The 20,031-nt window shown below is 34.3% G+C and overlaps 2 protein-coding genes across 6 annotated transcripts; both read left to right on the top strand.

Annotated features, from left to right (window-relative positions):
* Nucleotides 1-4,710: 4,710 nt before the first annotated feature.
* Nucleotides 4,711-8,898, top strand: LOC113734486 (uncharacterized). 5 transcript variants are annotated; one of them, XM_072082168.1, is made up of 6 exons: nucleotides 4,711-4,903; nucleotides 5,344-5,513; nucleotides 6,401-6,462; nucleotides 6,564-6,858; nucleotides 8,086-8,209; nucleotides 8,347-8,898. In XM_072082168.1, the coding sequence occupies exons 4-6, from the start codon at nucleotides 6,686-6,688 to the stop codon at nucleotides 8,401-8,403; spliced, it is 354 nt and encodes a 117-aa protein (XP_071938269.1). In that variant the 5' UTR covers nucleotides 4,711-4,903; nucleotides 5,344-5,513; nucleotides 6,401-6,462; nucleotides 6,564-6,685; the 3' UTR covers nucleotides 8,404-8,898. The 5 variants fall into 5 exon arrangements, with proteins under 5 accessions (XP_071938269.1, XP_071938268.1, XP_071938267.1 ...); XM_072082167.1 differs by having other exon boundaries at nucleotides 6,344-6,462; XM_072082166.1 differs by lacking the exon at nucleotides 6,401-6,462 and having other exon boundaries at nucleotides 6,515-6,858.
* A 9,215-nt stretch (nucleotides 8,899-18,113) lies between these two features.
* LOC140037782 (uncharacterized mitochondrial protein AtMg00310-like) lies at nucleotides 18,114-19,356 on the top strand. The gene is made up of 2 exons (XM_072082902.1): nucleotides 18,114-18,795; nucleotides 19,286-19,356. Exons 1-2 carry the CDS (start codon nucleotides 18,114-18,116, stop codon nucleotides 19,354-19,356), a joined length of 753 nt encoding a protein of 250 aa, XP_071939003.1.
* Nucleotides 19,357-20,031: the final 675 nt, after the last annotated feature.

Genomic DNA, 20,031 nt, shown 5'->3' with positions numbered 1-20,031 from the left:
GATGGCAGAATAACTGATCCTTCCCTGCCATCCAGCTTTTCTCTTGTAAGTAAATTAAGTAGCACTAATTAAATGACAATAACCTTATGATCCTCGTCCTAATAACAGTCTGATGCTTTGTTGCTGAGAAGTATAATTTATATGAGTAGGATGGTACTGATTTAATTAGATTGGGACCTTTTTTTAAAAAAAAATTTTGTAAAAAACTTAACAGGTTGTACTCAACTAGAGGAGGAGATGGTCTAGGAAGCTTGGGACCTGTATTTAACTTTAGAACTTGCAGCATCGGGCAGCTCCTTAAATATGATTTGGCAGGTAATCAATTAACTTGTCAGGCGTTTGACAAACTTCTCCAAGGCAATCAGAAAATAGAACTAATGAAGTTTTGCTTCTTTATTTTGTGGATTAAATGCTTTCTAATTAGCACAACAGCAATTAGAACACTAATTTCCCTGTTTGGATTGCGATTTTTTTCAGAAAAATTACTACGTTTTTCGTGAACATATTTCTCTATCATCTTTTTATCTCATATATATATCAAATCGTTATAGTAATTTTTCTAAAAAAAATCCAAATGGGGGAAATTTCATTTGGACAAATGAATAGATCGGAAAAGTTACATATGGCATACTCGATGCAAAAGAATACGGCACAAATTGCACTCTAGTTGCTGTACGTACCAAGCGCCCGTGAAAAACTTTAGCATATGGGCATCTATAATAATAACTGAGCCATTATCAGCATAACGGTCGCGGAGAGGAAAATTAACGAAAACGTGCATGGTTAATGAGCTATAATCCCAAGTATAGACATCAAGCAATGAAAACCATCGATTTAGCCTCCTCTATTTGGTAGTATAACGTACGATAGGGGGGAAGAAAAACCGAACGAAAAGATGCTAGAAAATCTCACATGATGAAATGCCGCATTCAGGAATTTAGGAACCAAGAAAATAGGAGGCTCCCAATGAAGCCATGAAGAGGGAAGTAGCTTTACGATGAGCTTCTTGTTCCAATTTCCTTGTGCTTGTTCCAGCGTCTGCCGGGCTGACACAACTTTTTGCTTTTGCTAATAGTTTAATACCACACTATTGTTAGAGTTGTAAATGTCTGTTTTTTTTTGTTGCAATATTCTTAGTAATTAGCCCAAGATAACCAATGGGTTGGGGCCATCACTAGGGTAACTAAACAAAGTGCGCCGGATAAAGATTGCAATTATTTTCAGGAAAATGTCATGAACTACAATTGTCAAGGCTCAAAAGAAAATGGAGGAATCAAAGGATATGATGAGTGTACGTGTTAGTATATTGTTAAGACAATCTAAAGTCTTTACTTATCTACCTTTTGTCTATGGGTAATGATTTTAGATTTTGGTTGGTTATAACTTCTTCTTCTTTTTAAACCCTTCATTCATCCCTTGCATTCTTCTTATTCTCAAATTATAACTCCAAAATTTGAATCACGAACCTGACAATGATAATGGCGAGAACTCTAAGAGCCCTTCTCTAACCACAAAATCAATTTCAGTGCTTGATCGATTATACAACCTTATATTTAAAATGAATATATTTTCTTCTTTAGAGTCAAAGTTGGTAAAGAGGCCTTGGTTTAAAGATTAAAGTTGAAAATTGAGAATTTAAAGATCTTTAATTCTAATCCCTCTTTTGTCTCTTTACTTCTTAAATTTCAACCTTCCCCCCGCTAAAAAAAATACCATAAACAAAATAAACATAATAGTATATGTGCATGTTTTTTACTCACTTATCATTCATGCCAGCAGCCACGGATTTAAGGGGGGACTGGTGGGGGCTTAAGCCCCCCCCAAGCCGCCGGAAAACCCCCTACATCTAGTCTACCTTCCAAGCAATGCTGCTCTGCCAATTACACTGATGGCACGGGAGTACGAGGTTTTCACGGTTATTCCTGTCAAGGAAACATCAAATGGTTCTCGATTCGCTCCTATAGGCCTCATCAGGATGTTCAATTCAGGTGGAGCGGTCAAAGAAGTGGGTTATGGAAAGAACATATGCGTCAAAGCACGGGGATGTGGTACTTTTGGAGCCTATTCATCAGTCAGACCCAAAAGAATCACAGTTGACACACACAGAGGAAGTCCAGTTTCATTTTGAAGAAGCCTCTAGATTGGTAACCCTCGATCTCCCAGTCCCAGTCCCAGAGAGAGCGCTGTACCTCTGGACCATCAACATTGAACTCTAAACAATTAGTTACAGCATTGAAGGCCGCCGGGCCCCATTAATTTAGAATGGAGCCCCAGGCCAGCTTTGCTCTCTGTAAACCTCCTTCAAAAATCAGCGGATGGTTTTGGATTGGATAGGCTCTATATGTTGCGCAAACCCGTCAGAAGAATCTTTTGCTGCACACTCCTAGATTTTTAACCATTTCGCCTTATGAACGAGACAAAAAAGATATCCTTCTCTGTTAGACTGTTATGATCTTCTAACGCAAAAACTTATGTCACGGGGCACGACCCGGATCTTAGCAGAAGCAGCAGGAATCAATTTGGGCATGATGGGACTTAGCTTCGTAGCAACTTTTGACTTTGCTTCTTGTAGCTTTTCCATTGGGTTTGTGCAATATACATATTATTATTGATCCACCAGCTTCACTTGCAGGCCCAAATATTTTCTAGTTGAATTCTTGGACTTGATGGTAACGTGGTAAAAATAAAATCTGAAGGAACAAATGAACAAGCAATTGTTTGTGGCGACGGTTGAATGAGTAGTACTTTTCTTGATCCATTGTAATACAACACGCAAGTTGAATGACTGTCTGGTTGTATACATCGAGAAGGATATTTTTGCAACAATTGAAAATGAGCAAATATTACAACGTTTTCAACGGATGAATACTCGCAGAATGCAATTGCCTCCTCTTCGTTATTCGAGTGCAACAACTACCAATACTTCAAGTGTTAATCAATAACAAATTTTTGGGTATGTATAATTATATGTTTTTATTATTTTTATAATTATTGATTCTAAATTTTACTTATTAAATATATTTATTTCGTCACAAAAAAATTTTTTTAATACACTTCAGCCCCCCCAAAAATAAATTTCTGGCTCCGTCCCTGCATGCCAGTTCTATTGTTTGAATGTAGCAACTTTAAAAATTGTAGTATCGTTTTTCATTTGCGCATACTTAGAATGGTAAATATAAATGAGTTGAGCTCAATTGAACTATTCAAGAGCTTATTTGGTTATGTTTGAACTCCAGTTCACATAAACAGAGCTTGAGTGGAATTTTAGTAGCTCGAATATAACAATGAGCTCAAGTTTGAGTCTTACATGCAAGACTCAAAAGCTCATCGAGATTAATCAAACTCAATCGAGTTTCAATATATATGTATATATGTATTAGTGTGAGACTTCATCCTTGTCTAAACTTATATCATATATTGATTTATATCACTTAAAACTTAATTGGGCTTGTTTGAGCTTTGATTAAGTTAGATCTGATGTAACTCAAACTCAAGTTCGAGTGAAATAAATTGAATTGGCCAAAAAAAAGATAAATTAAATTAACCTTGACTAAAGTAAATTAACTCAAATTCAAGATCGACTTGACTTGCTTGTAGTTCCACTTAATGCCTTATCCAGTCCCATATTTCCTTACCCATTTGGCATCTTTAAACTCAAACCCCTTTTGACAAGTGATAATGCCACAGGCCCACAGCCCATATTTTACTTTCACAGTCATTCGTCATAAAATCTATATCTATGCAAGAATTGTAATTCTCATTGAATGACTTATTCGGTCCCATCCTACCTGACCCATTTGGCATCTCTAAACTCAAACCCCTCACGACTAGGGATGTAATTGAGCTGAATTTCTTGCGAGTAGTTAGGTCAAAAGTTTGACTAACACTCAGTTTTTATCGAGTACAAGTCGAGTACGAGTAGCTTGATAATTATTCAAGTCAAATTAGAGTATTATTTTTTCAAGTTTGGTGGCTTATCGAGCCTTATTGAGCAGAAAGTAATTAATTAAAAATTACATATTTAGTTATTACAATTTTACCCCTTTAGGCTTGAGAGTCGTATAATTTACCAGAATTACTCTTTTAGTCGAGTCAAGTACTCGAACTTGATCATACTCACAAGAAAATCGAGCATAATCAGGTCGATCGCAAGTTTTGCAATCATTTTTCGAATTTGAGTTCAAACTCCATTTCTGTTGCTTGCTTGAGCTCGAGCAATACCTCTCAATTGTCGAGTCCAGCTCGAACTCAAGTATAGCAACACTAACTTTCGACTCGATTCAATTACGTCTCCACTCATGACAAGTGATAAATGCCACAAACCTACGGCCCATATTTTACTTTTCAAAGTCATTCTTGGTCATAAAATCTATATTTATACAACAATAAAGGAAGAGAGATGGCAGTTGGGGCAAATAGTTTGCGTCCTTTTTTGAACTTTCAATTTTGTTTTTAAAAAATTAAATCTTATCTTAACCACCTAATCACATTTGCTAATATAATATCCTATAACTCCTTTACTTAAATAAAAATTGTAATTACCAAATTAACTATAACTTTGTTAAAGAAAAATATTACTAATAAATTACAAATTTTTTCATGACCAACTCATATAAATTTTTAATTTTGTAAAAATAAAATTAATATAGTCATAAAAATTAATAATTATTTCCAAATTTACTAAACCCTTCTCTTGTCAAAATTCAAACCGATTACATCATCAAATTTCAAGGGACCCACCACAGTCCTCACCAATCACCATCGTCGACTCAATCGGCCTCCTCTTCGGCGATTCTTTATTTTCCGATGCCTTTTCCTCCGGATTAGTTTGTTCTATTTATTGAACATAGATAATCCGAAGCAAGCGGCTAACTTGTGTTGGCAAACTTGGATGTTTTTGACAGTAAGTCCTTTCCCTTCTGATTTTCTTTGCCCATTGTTCTACTTTTATGTTCAAATCCACTGCAATTTGTAAACCAAAATAAAAAATCAGCACATTCAGTTGTTATCAGTATGGAGGTTTCATTTCGATGAGTGAATAGATAAAAGGATTGAGTACAAAGGAATAATCTTTGCTGCTGCAAAACATGCAGAAAAATCAAAAAAAGTTTTGGGTATGAATTGTTTTTCTTTATGTCGATTGGGGGTGGGGAAGGGGTTCGGGAAGCTAATTTGTACCCAGCAGAATTTGAACCCTGTTTTAACATTCAGGGCTTCTTTTTTTTTTTTTTTTTTTTAAGAGGTAGGGAGCTAATTTTACCGTATAAACATGTAAAATTTAAATCCTTTATGCAATCCTTTGTCACAATATTTGACTAGTGAGGAGTATTTTTTGTAATGCAGTAACAGGTGGCTGCGGAAGTAAGATTTATGCTGTGGCATTATCACTTGTCGAAAAACATTGCAGCAAAAATACACCCAATCCCCAGAAGGCTAAAACCCCGTCTTTCATTTCCCTTTTCATCTAGTGGTCTCTATCCCCTTTGACTGATAAGTATTTTGATTTCTTTAAGGTAAGCCCTTTCTCCTTGTTTCTCGTTTGCTTTCCAATAAACTTTCTTGAAATATTGTTCAGAAACTCTGTTAATGTGAGTTAAGGTATCTATTTACAGTGTCATTGTGCAACAGTCCTGTTATTTTGATAAAGTTATTGGGGAAATTGTTGTTATTCTTGGTATTTAGAAACTTTAGTGTCATACATTTGGGTCTTCATCAATTGCAAAATGGGCTTCTGATGTCTTCAATATTGTCCAGGAATTAAGTGGTGGTCAGATATATTTATGTAGTACATGTGCTTGATTCTTGATTTTGATGGGTTGGATGAGTGAAATGCTTTTCTTTGTTACTTTGCTATGTGGATTGTCAACCCATTAAGAATTTATCGATGAAAAGTTCACTTATTCAAAAAAAAAATTATTTTGATTTTCTGATTCTGAAAATATGAAAAGTTCGCTTATTTTAGTCCTTGCTTGCGCTTATTTTAGTCCTTGCATGCACCATGGGGGAGCAAATTATGTAACAAAATCCCTCGTTGCCCAGTTGCATTCTGAAGTCTTTTGGTGGTTCAGTGGTTGATGTACCTTTGGAACTTTTAGGTTGAATATGTGGTTTTTAAGTTGAGCTGATAAATCGAGCATCCATTGCTCAGTGGTTTATGTACCTTTAGAAAGAGACTGATGTTGCTTTCAGGCAGTTTGTGGTTTTTAAATTGAGAAACTTATGAGAAACCATTTGAAAATTTAGCTGATTAGCTTGGTTAGTTTGAAACCATTGAGAAACTTATCTCCATCTTTCATTTCAAGTCTATATCTAAGGTTATAGGAGTGTGGTCTCTCTTTTTCAGAATTGTTAGTTCCTTATTGTCTATACTTCACATTGGTTGATCGAGTACCTGATAAAGGTTGAGGAAGGGAAGGGGGAATGGAGGACAACCAGGTGTTTCCATTTTGAAATTGGTTTGAGGTTTGATTTCTTCCATAACTGCTACTCTTTTGATGTGTATTTTGACAGGCAGATAAATTGCATGTAAGGGAAGGAAATATTTTACTTGTTAAATGAAACAGTCAATCTAAAGCGATGGAAATGGTTGAAAGATGGTTTCCCCATACTTAGTAGCTCAGCAGAGGATTAAAGGAGAGTGACAATAGCCTCTGTATCACTTATTAATCCACGTCGGATTGAGAGAATGGCAGCCTCACTGAGATGGGTGCTGCAGCTACACAAGGACGTGCCAAAAGCAGCAAAGCTCTACTCAGAGGGATTGGGCTTCACCGTCAACGTGTGCACTCTCCGTTGGGCTGAACTTGAACTCCAACCAGGCCCTCTCAAGCTTGCACTTTTGCAGTCTCCCACTTCCAGGTTTCTGTCTTTTTACTCTATGGTCTCTTCCTCATTTTTCTTGTTTTTATGGTTTAATTTTTCCCAGCTGGTAGAAAACAGGCGAATCATTACTTACTCATGCCTTTTAAATGAAGTCCCTACATTGACTACATTTTTTTAATTTTTATTACTTTAAAACATTGCTTTTATATCTGTAAATCCTTTTCTATTTTCCTCTGAAGGGAATGGGTTCTTAATGCCATCCTGAAGTAGGAGTTAGTGAATGCAATTCTGATGAGGAAAACTCTGCAAGTTCTGTTCATGTTATGAAGCTTCATGTAAACTTTAATTGAATATCAAACAGAGAACAAGTTCTCCTGTCACTTGCACCTTGCCTCAGATGTAGGTAGAACCTTGAGGGTATGCATGATTGAATAATGATTATTCTGCTGTCTAACGTAGAAAGTCAGTCATATCCAATAGTGCAAGAGTTTAACAATAGTATGCAGTATATCTTTGAAAAAAGCTTACAGTTTTGCTGATAGATGGTTATGCAGAATCTCTTTCATCTGAGCTTCTGAGATAAAGTATGTTAACAGCGAGGAAGATTACACATCAAGCTTTTGGTTTGAAAGAGGTTATGAGAACACCTTGTGATTAATGATTTTCTTGTGTAACACTTCTGTGGGTCAATCCAAACGAGTTTCTAAAAATATTTATGTATACATGTAATAGACTTAATATCATGATAGAAGAGATAGTCCTTAAGATACAGTCAGATGTGCCCCTTCCATCTTCACCAGTAGTTGAAGCAAGATGCGAATCTAGTATAGCAGTTATTTAGTTGAGATTTTACTCACTGGAGCATTTAGCAATAAAGAATAGCTGTTACTTCAGTCATGAACTTTGGTGTATGAACAGGAGATTAGCACCAGTATAAACTTTTACAATGATAAAACTGTATCCTCCTGTATATTGTAGTAGTTAGGCTGGATTACATCACTTTTGGTGGTGGGCCTTTGTTTGCTTTCTACTTCACTGGAGGAGGAAGCCTTGGATGTTTTGAAGGTTGCTTTAACCTACTATTTTGATATTTTCAAAGATTAGAACTATGATCTTGTTTTGGTTTTGTTTTCATATAATGGGAGTGTTTCCATCCTGGTATATACACATTAGACCTTTTGACTTTTCCCCTTAAATTGTTTTTCCTGTTCATGATTTTCCACTGCCTTTGAAGTTCAGTGGCAGCTGACCCTAGTTTTACAGTTTGCAGAAGGGGTACTCATCACTACTATCCTTCACAGTAACCGACATTAGTAGTACAGTGACAAAACTAATGGCTTTGGGTGCGGAGTTAGATGGTCCAATCAAATATGAGATTCATGGAAAGGTGAACCAACTTCTGAGTTGCCGCATATGTATTCCCTTGGTTGAAAATTGTTTTTCTTAATGTTTAAGGTTTATATTCTATGTGTTTCAGTGTCACGACTACATTATCAGTAGTTTGTCTTTTGATGTTTATGGCAGGTTGCTGCTATGAGGTGTTTGGACGGCCACATGTTAGGCCTTTACGAACCAGCCTGACGGCATCCAAGGACCGCTTGCCTGCGTCAAATCATGCTTAACGATTTTCTTATATTGCCATGTTGCAAAAAAATTGCTGCTCAGTGAAAAATACCAATTTTTCATTGGCGTAGGATTTATGGATGGTAATCTGCTTTCTGAAAGCTACCACAGAAGTGAGATAGTTGAAGGGCATTTTGCACAGCTGATTTTTGGTGCATTTGACATGTTTGTGGTAAGTGTCTCAATGAAAAATGGCATGAGATTGCACAGAGAATTTGCCAGCTCTTCAACTTGACTGGAATTTATCAGAGGGATTTGCTTATGTGGTTGTTTAGATGATGATACATCTAGTCTTTAACTTTGATTTTAATCTGCAAGCTGAAGACTTGTATCACTACACTCATGTCCCCTAGTACCAGCTGGTAGGAATCTAACATCATACATGATGGTAGCTAAGAGAATATAAATGCCATTTGAAAATTGTTATTTGCTAAAAATGAGTTCTTTTTTGTTTTTCGGTTGGTGGGAAGCCTAAGCCATTTTTGGATTGCAAACTTAATCTCATAATTCTCATTGCACATTATTTAGGCAATTTTTTTTTTTTCATTTTTTTCTTAAAAATTGCTGGTTCAAGTTTTGCAAGAATCTATCAAAGATAAAGAATCAATATTTAAATTTTTAGTTATACAATTTCTTACTCAACGTGAACTGATGTTTTTGTAATAATAGTTTGTGTTTGCGATCATGTCTTTCAACTCCACATCTTGGTTTTATGTTTGTCTCAATAATTTTCTTAGAACTGTAAATAAATGTATGAAGCGGATTTGACTATGTACTCTTGTGGAACCTTTTTTCTGTGCTTCAAGTCAAAAAAGTGGGACGCTAGAGACCCCCCAATCCATTTCATAGAGAAGACAGGTCATGCGTGATGGGATACATAAGAAAACCAAGAAGAAAAACCCAGAAGGATCAAATTATTAACTTCTAAGGGAAAGACAATGTAGTGGAATGAAAATAGGAAGAAAAGTTGATGGAGGTTTATTATAGGGTTATTTACACTTGACTCCCCTAGTTCTTGAGTGTAATTACGGTTCCCCGCGGCATTCTTGAGGAATGTGTGCACATGTAAATAATTTCTATATTGAAGATAAAATTTTATTAAATACTTTAAACATTAGAAGTATTTGGCCGACAGAAACTTAAATGAAAAAAAAAAACAGATATTTCAGAATTCAAAGTAATTTTCCACATTAAAATGTTACATGAAATGAAACTATTTTCTTTTGATTTTAAAATATTGCCACATCTATCATACACATTACATGAAATATTACAATTAACGTGGAAAATGATCTTATAAATGATTAGAGGTGTCAATCGAGTTTTTTAAGTTGAGCTTTAACAAACTCAAGCTCGACTTACAAGTTATATGAATTTTCGAATTTCAAACTTTCGAGCTTTAGACTCATATTTAAAAGTCTCAAGTTCAACTCGCACTATTATATGAGATTTGGGCTCAAATCGGGCTTGACCCAAACTCATAATTAAATATATAATTAAATATAATATATATTTCATAATTATGAATTAATACAAATTTACATATAAATTATTAATATTTTATGTTGTAATATGCACTAGTATTCAAGGCACACACTAATGTATGTTCAACTACTAGAAAAATATTTGTAAAATATTTTGAGTATATTTATTGAAAACATTTTCAAGAAAATTAGTTTTATATTTTGAAAATACATATGTGAAAAATTCACCAAAATAAAAGTTATAAAAAGTAGTTATTTGGTAGTATAACCATAATTGGTAGTTGCTAATTAAAATTAATATTTACTAAATAAGTTGAAAAATAGAATATAAAAAAATACATATAACTTGATAAACACATTATATTAGTAGTGGGTAGTTATCAAAAATAGATAAGATCTTTGTTTATACCAAAAATTCCTTCACCATCAAGGTTAATTTAGAAAGAGATAGATTTTTATTTATCCCAAACTCCCTCCTCTCCCTTTATATATAGTACGGATAATTATAAATTATAAATATTATATTATATATTTTACAAATATAATTATATTCATATATGGACCAGACTTTAATCGGACCTAAGTGTAGTATGGCGTAATCTCAACTCACATTTAGTTTGGGCCTAATATTCAGGCCCAAATTCTGTCCGACCCAATTAAAACTTAGACTCATTGAGATTTTTTTAGGCCAAATTGGCCGAACTCAAATTGGCCCGACCCCATTGATAGCCGTATAAATGATTCCTTAATGTAGATTTTAATAAAGAATATATTAATTGTAAAAAGCCAAAATATATGCAATTCAAGTGAATGCATAGTAAACGCAAAGATTACGGTTGCAAGTAATTAAATGTATTCATGGGAAAACTTCAAGAAATACTTTTACTTTTGCAAATGGTGAGATTTCCAGTAATATTTTTATACCTTATCCCTTTTTACAGTATGTCCATGTTTATACTCTACCCTTAATATATCAAATGGCAATATGTGGGCTTTTCACTACATTTAAGTGGTGTTTTTGTCCATGTCCACCATAACTTTGTGCCTAAAGAATAAATTTTCCTTAAGAGTAATATTTAGCTTTTGGAGATACTATTTCTAATTGTGTATAGTTCTAAAGATTAGCACAGTAAAATGTGTTACAAGACCCAAACTTCAGGGAGTTAAACTGCAATTTACTATTTGTGGGTGGGATAGGTATGGGGATGGGCGGGAGGATAAAAATTAAAAAATTATTCTTTATAAAAAATCAACAGCTAGTTTTACAATGACATGTTAATATTTTTTTTTCTGTTCCTTTGATTTAATTATAATGGTTAATTACACTTTGCTCCCTAAACTTGGGATAGAGTAATACTTTGCCGCTAACTCAAAAATACGTTCATATATATGTATATATATTGCAATGGACTTAAGATATATACACTTTGCGCATGTTATTATGTAATGACTGAGAATAAAATTATTTTTTATATCCCCAAAACTACCCCCAAGCTAATTGATTTACATGTGGAATACAAGCTAAATATTGAGTGATAGTCATTTTATGATTTACTAATGATGCACTACAGATTTGTTGAAATCCAAAATTATGTGTTACAACAACCAAAAAGGTCCAAACTTCAGTCACCATACATTATTAACTCAAGCAATTGAAAAAAACTTATAGTCAAAATAACGGAAATGATCATTTGTAACGAGACTCATGAAAATGTTGAAATTACCCTTGTTTAAAAACCAAAATGGTTGAAGTGACCAAAATATATAAACATAATATACATGACACACTAACCCCATATGATTTTATGTTTTATTATATAATCCCATTATAGTTTTCAAAATAAATACATAACTTTCATGGTTAATAAATAATTTTCAACTTTATATAAGGGCATTTTTGACATTTTAGTTGATTCCATTATGGAATATAAATTCTGTCATTTTAACATTTTAATCCAAACCATAAGAGGGTTATGTATAATTTTTGTTGTTCCTTTAGAACTTGATATGCCCGATCAACTTGCAAAACAAAAGTCAAAGAAAGAGAAGTAAAGTAATTTTGGTTAGGTGAGGCGCGGACTAGGTCGCTCTCTTAAGACGATTCGCGCCCCTCTCGGGATTATGTCCGGTGTAGAAGATTGATGGCACGTCGCCTCTGGGATACAACAGCCCAGCCTATGCTGTTGCTTCTACTAAATCTACACAATTTAGAGAAGCTAAAACTCTTCTCAACACCTAACTAATGCCCAATAGAAGTGAGAGGAAGATAGTTTTTTGAGATGACAAGAAAAGTGTCTAAAACTTGGTTGATAGTGGCCTCTATTTATAGGTTAGAATTTTAGGAGTATTAGAATACCACCATTAAATGGAATAAATGTGTCATATTTTTCAGTTACAAAATTTGAAAAGGTCTAAGTCATTGTATAATAGTCAAAATTTAATAAATCAATTCTTAAAGCCTAATCATCACATAGGCTCCAAAAACAAGACATAAATCTCATAAGTTACATTTTTAATGGTGATCTTGTAACTGAAAATTCATTTCAAAATTTGTAACTCATTGTATTTGAATTCAAAATAAACATGTGAATGAATTCAAAATAATAATGATCTTTTTTATTAAAATATCCAACAATCCCCCACTTATTTTAATAAAAATAGGTTGGGCATATAGTGAGAACATCATGCCTAATGAAAGTGGCAATGCCTTTAAACTTCCACTTAGTGTTTTAGTTTTCCCGTATTAGAATCATAGTAGACTTAGCCTTTAAACTATGATTACTTGAGGATACGTAGAAAACTTAACACGCATGACATTCTAGGTGTTCTTAACCGAGCTTTTCAAGCCAGTACATTATAGCCATGTACTTTACCCCGGTGTTCATGAGTGCTTTAGAGAATTAGCCCAAATTCTCATAAGGGCGGCCAAACCCTTACACTCATATAGGTGAGTCAATCAAGGATGTTTCTGTGACTAACATATCCCACCCATAAGGGCTATAGAACTCATTAAGAGATTAGTTCTCAACCTCTCATATACATCATAGAATTACATGCATAGCATCATATGATTGGACTAAAAATTTGCATGTATCACAACAAGCGACTCTATGATTCGTTTGTCTCCAACCTAGTTCCTGGGATCTCCAGTCCCTAGGTGGTTGTATCCTCATAGGTAGCTTTTACATTTTTGGGTTTTAATCCAATCTCTCTTGATGCTTTCCAGATCTTTTCTCTAGCCAGAGCTTTTGTAAGTTGATCGGCAAGATTTTCGCCCGATCTCACAAAATCAATGGTTAATGAACCATTATTTAAATATGATCTCACAGTACTGTGTTTTCTCCTTATAGATCTGGATTTTCCGTTATAATATTTATTGTGAACTCTGCCAATAGCAGCAGTACTATCACAATGTATTAAAACAGGAGGTATCGGCTTATTCCACATTGGAATTTCAGATAGTAAATCACGTAACCAACCTGCTTCTTCACATGCAGAAGCAAGAGCAATTAACTCTGCTTCCATGATGGACTTTGCGATTATATGTTGTTTTTTGGATCGCCAACAAGTGGCTCCACCTCCCAATGTAAATAAATAATCAGTATTGGACAAAGAATCATTAGATTGTGAACTCCAATCTGCATCACTAAAACCTTCAAGTACAGCAGGATATTTTTTATAAAATAGACCATAATCTAAAATTCTCTTAAGATATCTCATGATTCTATGAATTGCATTCCAATGTGTAAAGTTGGGTTTACTAGTAAACTTACTAAGTACACCAACCGCATATACAATATCAGGTCTAGTGCAATCAGTTGCATATCTCAAACTACCAATTATACTAGCATACTCTTTTTGATCTATTACATCAGAATCATTTTTAGTAGGAAATAAACACATATGAGAATCAAAGGGTGTACAAACTGGTTTACAATCAAAATAATTATATTTCTTTAATATTTTTTCAATATAATGAGATTGATCAATAAAAATTCCTTCTGAATTTTTTGTAATTTTCATACCAAGTATGACATCAGCTTCACCTAAATCTTTCATTTCAAAATTACTTTTAAGTAATGCTTTTGTAACCTCAATTACTTGCATATTAGTCCCAAATATCAATAAATCATCAACATATAAACAAATTATCACATGAGAGTCTCCAAACGATTTATAATAAATGCACTTATCACTTTCATTTGACCTAAAGCCATTAGTCAATACACATTGATCGAATTTTTCATGCCATTGTTTAGGTGCTTGTTTAAGTCCATATAAAGATTTATTCAATTTACAAACTTTATTTTCTAAACCAGGTTGAATAAATCCTTCGGGTTGATCCATATAAATCTCTTCATTTAAATCACCATTAAGAAAAGCTGTTTTTACATCCATTTGATGTATTTTTAATTCATGAATTGCTGCTATGGCTATTAAAAGACGTATAGAAGTCACTCTTGTAACTGGTGAAAAAGTATCAAAGAAATCTATCTCTCCTTTTTGCTTAAAACCCTTTGCAACAAGCCTGGCTTTATATTTATCTATAGTGCCATCAGGTTTAAATTTTTTCCTTAATATCCATTTGCAACCTATAGTTTTACAACCTGGAGGTAAATCAACTAATTTCCAAGTTTATTAGATATTAAAGATTCCATTTCATCATTAATTGTTTCTCTCCAAAAATCAGAATCAAAAGATGATAAAGCTTCAGAAATAGTTATAGGATCCCCCTCTACATTATAAGTTTAAAAATCAGGACCAAAATCTTTTTGTGTCCTTTTCCTTTTACTGGTTCTCAATTGCTCTTTTTTTCTAGTTAAACCTTTAGCATTAAAAGAACTGGCTTCTTTGGATTTTTCACTATATTCATTCAATTTTATACCCCCCACTATCTTTAAATGGAAATTTATCTTCATGAAAAACTGCATCTAAAGATTCAATTACTACATTATTTTCTAGATCTAGAAATCTATATGCTTTACTGTTTAAAGAATATCCAATAAATATACATCTAATCGCTTTTATTCCTAATTTTGGAATTTTTGGTTCAGAAATTCTTACATATGCTAAACAACCCCATACTCTAAAATATTCAATATTGGGTTTTTTGCTTCGCCATAATTCATAAGGAGTTATTAAATCTTTTTTCCGTGGTACTCTATTTAAAGTATAATTAGCTGTTAAAATAGCTTCACCCCATAAATTTTTAGGTGCACTTGAATTTGCTAACATAGCATTTATTAAATCTATCAAAGATCTATTTTTTCTTTCAACCACACCATTTGATTGAGGTGAATATGGTGGAGTAACCTCATGTATTATTCCTAATGATTTGATAAAATTTATAAGGCCAATAGTAGCATATTATTTTCCTCTATCTGTTCTAAATCTTTTGATTTTTCTTTCAAAACGATTTTCAACCTCTTTAACAAAAGTAGTAAATTTCTCAAAAGCCTCACTTTTATGTTTCATAAGGTAGACATAACAATATTTTGAAAAATTATCTATAAATGTGATAAAATATCTTTTACCTCCACGTGTTAATATGCTTTCAAATTCACAAATGTCAGAATGTATTAATTCTAATAACTCTGTTTTTCTTTCAACTTTCAAATGAGGTTGTTTAGTTATTTTAGTAATGCTACAATATTCACATTTTTCAAACTCATTATGCAATTTTGGAATTAACCCTATGTGGCTCATAATTTTTAAGTATTTACTATTTATATGACAAAGACGTGCATGCCACATATTTATACAAGAAACGATATAAGCAGAAGTAGAAATTTCATTCATTTCAACACTAAGTTTAAACATACCATCACAAGCATAACCTTTTCCAACAAAGGTACCATTCTTTGTAAGCACATATTGATCAGATTCTATAGACTGCTTAAAACCTGCCTTATTAAGAAGATAGCAAGAAATCAAGTTCTTCCTAATTTCAGGAACGTGAAGAACATCTCTTAGGGTCAAGACACGCCCAGAAGTAAACTTTAGTTCAACTTCGCCCATGCCTAGAACATTGGTTGTATGTGAATCCCCTAGCAAAACTTTTGTTTCTTTTTCAATAGGAGAATAACTTTTGAACCAAGTTCTATCATAGCAAACATGTCTAGAGGCACCAGAATCAGCCCACCACCCTTCAGTATTTCCAACAAAATTGATTTCAGAAACCATAGCCACAAATGACTATTCAATTAGTTGAGTCACATTAGCTTGTGGCTTAAAATTGGGTCCAAATTTTCTAAAACGACAATTTTTTGCACGATGAGCCAATTTTTCACAAACAAAACAAACTCTATTATTCATATTATTTCCAAATTTTGGAGTATTTGAAACTTGTTTTGAAGGGGGTCCTTGATTTGACTTTTTATGGTTAAAATAATTTTTTGAAAACTTGTTTTTCATATTCTTCCCTCTAGACTTCAAATAGGCGTTATTTTTGTCTTGTTGACCCTTAGAGACATTCTCACTAGAAGTTAAGAAGTTTACCTTAGTACTCCCATTGAACTCTTCACCTTTGTCTTGTTTTCTAGCTTCTTCTTCAATGCGCAACCTTGCCATCAGATTTGCTATTGTCAATTCTTGTTGCTTATGACGTAGCCCTTTCTGAAAATCTTTCCATGATGTTGGAAGTTTGTCAATGATGGCTGCAACTTGCATTTGTTGATCGACTTTGACTCCTTCAGATTCAATCTCATGGACGATCATTTGCAAGTCATGAACTTGCTCTAGTACTGGCTTGTTTTCCACCATTTGAAACTTGAAATAACGGCTACAAGTATATTTTTTCGAGCCTGCTTCTTCAGTATCATATTTTTGTTGCAATGCTCTCCAAATTCTTTTTGCTGAAGTATAAGATGAAGAATAAAAATCATAAAGTTCATCAGACAAACAATTAAGGATATAATTTCTGCAATCTTCCTCATCATTTTCCCATTTCTGAAGATGTTTGGCATGATTCTCCATTTCTTCATCAGTCATTGAATTGGTGTCTATCGTTTTTGGATTCTTTGTGGCTAAGACCCAGGCAACCTTCATTAGCTTCAAATAGAACATCACTTTCTTGGCCCACCTTTTGAAGTGTTGGCCACTAAAGCGAAATGGTTTGTTGAGATCACTAGATCCAATAGTTGTAGCGTTTGCAACATTGCTTGCAACTTCCATGGTACCTGAATCGTCTTAAATTGTTGTTCCTTTAGAACTTGATATGCCCGATCAACCTGCAAAACAAAAGTCAAAGAAAGAGAAGTAAAGTAATTTTGGCTAGGTGAGGCGTGGACTAGGTCGCTCTCTTAAGACGATTCGCGCCCCTCTCGGGATTATGCCCGGTGTAGAAGATTGATGGCACGTCACCTCTGGGATACAACAGCCCAACCTATACTGTTGCTTCTACTAAATCTACACAATTTAGAGAAACTAAAGCTCTTCTCAACACCTAACTAATGCCCAATAGAAGTGAGAGGAAGATAGTTTTTTGAGATAGCAAGAAAAATGACTAAAACTTGGTTGATAGTGGCCTCTATTTATAGGTTAGAATTTTAGGAGTATTAGAATACCACTATTAAATGGAATAAATGTGTCATATTTTTCAGTTACAAAATTTGAAAAGGTCTAAGTCATTGTATAATAGTCAAAATTTAATAAATCAATTCTTAAAACCTAATCATCACATAGGTTACAAAAACAAGACATAAATCTCATAAGTTACATTTTTAATGGTGATCTTGTAACTGAAAATTCATTTCAAAATTTGTAACTCATAAGTTACATTTTTAATGGTTATTTTGTAACTGAAAATTCATTACAAATTTTCATTTCAAAATTTGTAACTCATTGTATTTGAATTCAAAATAAGCATGTGAATGAATTCAAAATAATAATGATCTTTTTTATTAAAATATCCAACAGTTTTTGAAACCATAGGGGGAGCTATGTGTACAAGTGCTAAACCACAAGGGGGTAAGTGTATTTTACCTATTCGATAAGCTGCAAATGTCTCAAGCACAAAGGAGCAAAAGATTGACTGGAATGCAGATTAGTAAAAGTGGACCATCACTAACTCACCCCTTCTTTGTTGATGACTCGTTAGTTTTTTGCAAAGCGGATAAGAAGCAAGCTCAAGAAGTGATGACAATTCTGAAAACATATGCAAAAGGATCTGGATAGGTTATCAACATGGAAAAATCTTCAGTTTTTTTTAGTAGAAATGTGGAGAGACAAGCACAAATAGAAATTTGCAGAAGTTTACAAGGTGTAAAGGTGGTGAAGCAAGGGAAGTACTTGGGGTTGCCAATGATAATCACAAAAACCAATGAGCAAATCTTTGGCTTCATCAGAGATAAATGCCAAAAAACAATTCTCAACTGGAGAAATACACAGCTAAGTCAAGCAGAGAAAGAGGTTTTGCTGAAAGCAGTAACTATGGCAATGCTAACTTATGCCATGTCGTGTTTTAAGCTGCCCGTGAGGTTATGCAAAGATGTCAACTCTCTAATAGCAAGATTTTGGTGGGGGGAAGGGAAAGGTAAAACGAAAATGCATTGGGTTTCATGGAAGAAAATGACAACTGCAAAAAAAGCTGGTGGACTTGGCTTCAAAGATCTTCAAAGTTTTAATAAAGCTTTGCTAGGCAAACAGATTTGGAGGCTCCTCACATGCCCCAATCTTTTGCTTAGCAAAGTGTTGAGAGCTAGGTACTATCCCAAGACAACACTCTTGAGCTGTGAACTAAATGGTAATGCATTATGGATATGGAAGAGTTTGATGAGCGCAAGAGAGGAGGTGCAGCGAGGAGCTAGGAAACAAATTGAAAATGGGAAAAGTACCAGAATTTGGGAAGATGCTTGGATGTTGGAAGGTAAGGGAGGTAAGATTGAATCCATAAAATCCCCTGGTTGCAAGGTCACAAAAGTTTATGAGCTGTTATCCAACTTTAGGTAGAAATCAGCTCTCATTTTTAGGCTTTTTAGTTCACAGGAAGCCGGCCACATACTCAAAACACCTATAAGCTTGACAGGGAGACCAGATTGCTACTTTTAGACTCATAGCAAAAATGGAACCTACACTGTCAGGTCTGCTTATGCAGTACTCACATGTCCTGCCAGGTAGTCTATTGTACAAATGAACAACAAGGGGGAAACAAGTTGGACAGGGGGAAATAGCAAAATCTGGAAATAGCTATGGGAACTTAGAGTAAAGCACAAGCACAAGTTGTTTTTATAGAAGTGCCTGCATCAAGTGTTACCAGGACGAGAGGCAATCTTTCGGAGAACAGGGAAAGAAGAAGTAATTTGTAAGCAATGTGGTGAAAACCGTGAGACAGTGGAGCACATTTTCTTTCAATGCAGAAAGCAAAGATGATATGGAAGATGCTCCATTACAATGGGATGGTCTTCAAGAAAATGGTAGAGAATACTAATGGAAGTTAAAGCTAGGAACGAAGGAAGGGAACATATAACATTGACAGTTGACATTCTCTGGCAGATTTGGAAAGCCAGGAATGTAGTAGAGTTCGAAGACAAAGAGAGACATCCAATGAAAGTAATTACAAAGGCAGACATGGAGTGGGAGGAATATCTGAAATCCTGATAGGCTGAACAACAAGTGAGCATCTCAGAAACATATACAGCAAATGCACAAGAGGAAATGGTGGGCGAAGATGCAAACACACTGATCATTTGTGTATATGTGGGACAGCACTTTGAAGGTCAGAACATGGGAATTGGCATTACGGCAAAAAACAGCATGCATCACATATGTGCAGTGTGGATGATGAAAGAAAGAAGCACTGGATCACCTGTACTGGACAATCTTGTGGCTATACAGTTGGCACTTGGCAAGCTAAAGGAACGAGGCTGCCTCAATATCAAACTTCAGACACCAAGCAATCAGGTTTCCAAGCTTATCAACTGTCAAGTCCCATGCAACATGCGACTAGCAGCACACGTACAATACATAAAAGATCTTAGCTTAATGTTTAGGATATGCTCATTTGATATTCAGTCCGGTAATGATAGGATTAATAGCCTCAGTCATAAACTGAGTAAGCAAGCAATGCATTTACATTTTGATGAGGAATTCTTTGATTCTCAGT

This window comes from Coffea arabica, chromosome 3c (genome assembly GCF_036785885.1).
Source record: "Coffea arabica cultivar ET-39 chromosome 3c, Coffea Arabica ET-39 HiFi, whole genome shotgun sequence".
Classification (NCBI taxonomy): domain Eukaryota; kingdom Viridiplantae; phylum Streptophyta; class Magnoliopsida; order Gentianales; family Rubiaceae; genus Coffea; species Coffea arabica.
The sequence above is the reverse complement of the archived record's forward strand: the minus strand, read 5'-3'. Positions and strand labels throughout refer to the sequence as shown.

What these genes read in the sequence shown, in the direction of transcription:
- LOC113734486 (XM_072082166.1), top strand. Translation starts at nt 6,686, where the DNA reads ATGGCAGCCTCACTGAGATGGGTGCTGCAGCTACACAAGGACGTGCCA. An exon ending in TTGCAGTCTCCCACTTCCAG is followed by an intron (nt 6,859 to 8,085) that starts GTTTCTGTCTTT and finishes CTAGTTTTACAG; the next exon opens with TTTGCAGAAGGGGTACTCAT. An exon ending in AATATGAGATTCATGGAAAG is followed by an intron (nt 8,210 to 8,346) that starts GTGAACCAACTT and finishes TGTTTATGGCAG; the next exon opens with GTTGCTGCTATGAGGTGTTT.
- LOC140037782 (XM_072082902.1), top strand. Translation starts at nt 18,114, where the DNA reads ATGGAAAAATCTTCAGTTTTTTTTAGTAGAAATGTGGAGAGACAAGCA. An exon ending in AGATGCTTGGATGTTGGAAG is followed by an intron (nt 18,796 to 19,285) that starts GTAAGGGAGGTA and finishes CTTTCAATGCAG; the next exon opens with AAAGCAAAGATGATATGGAA.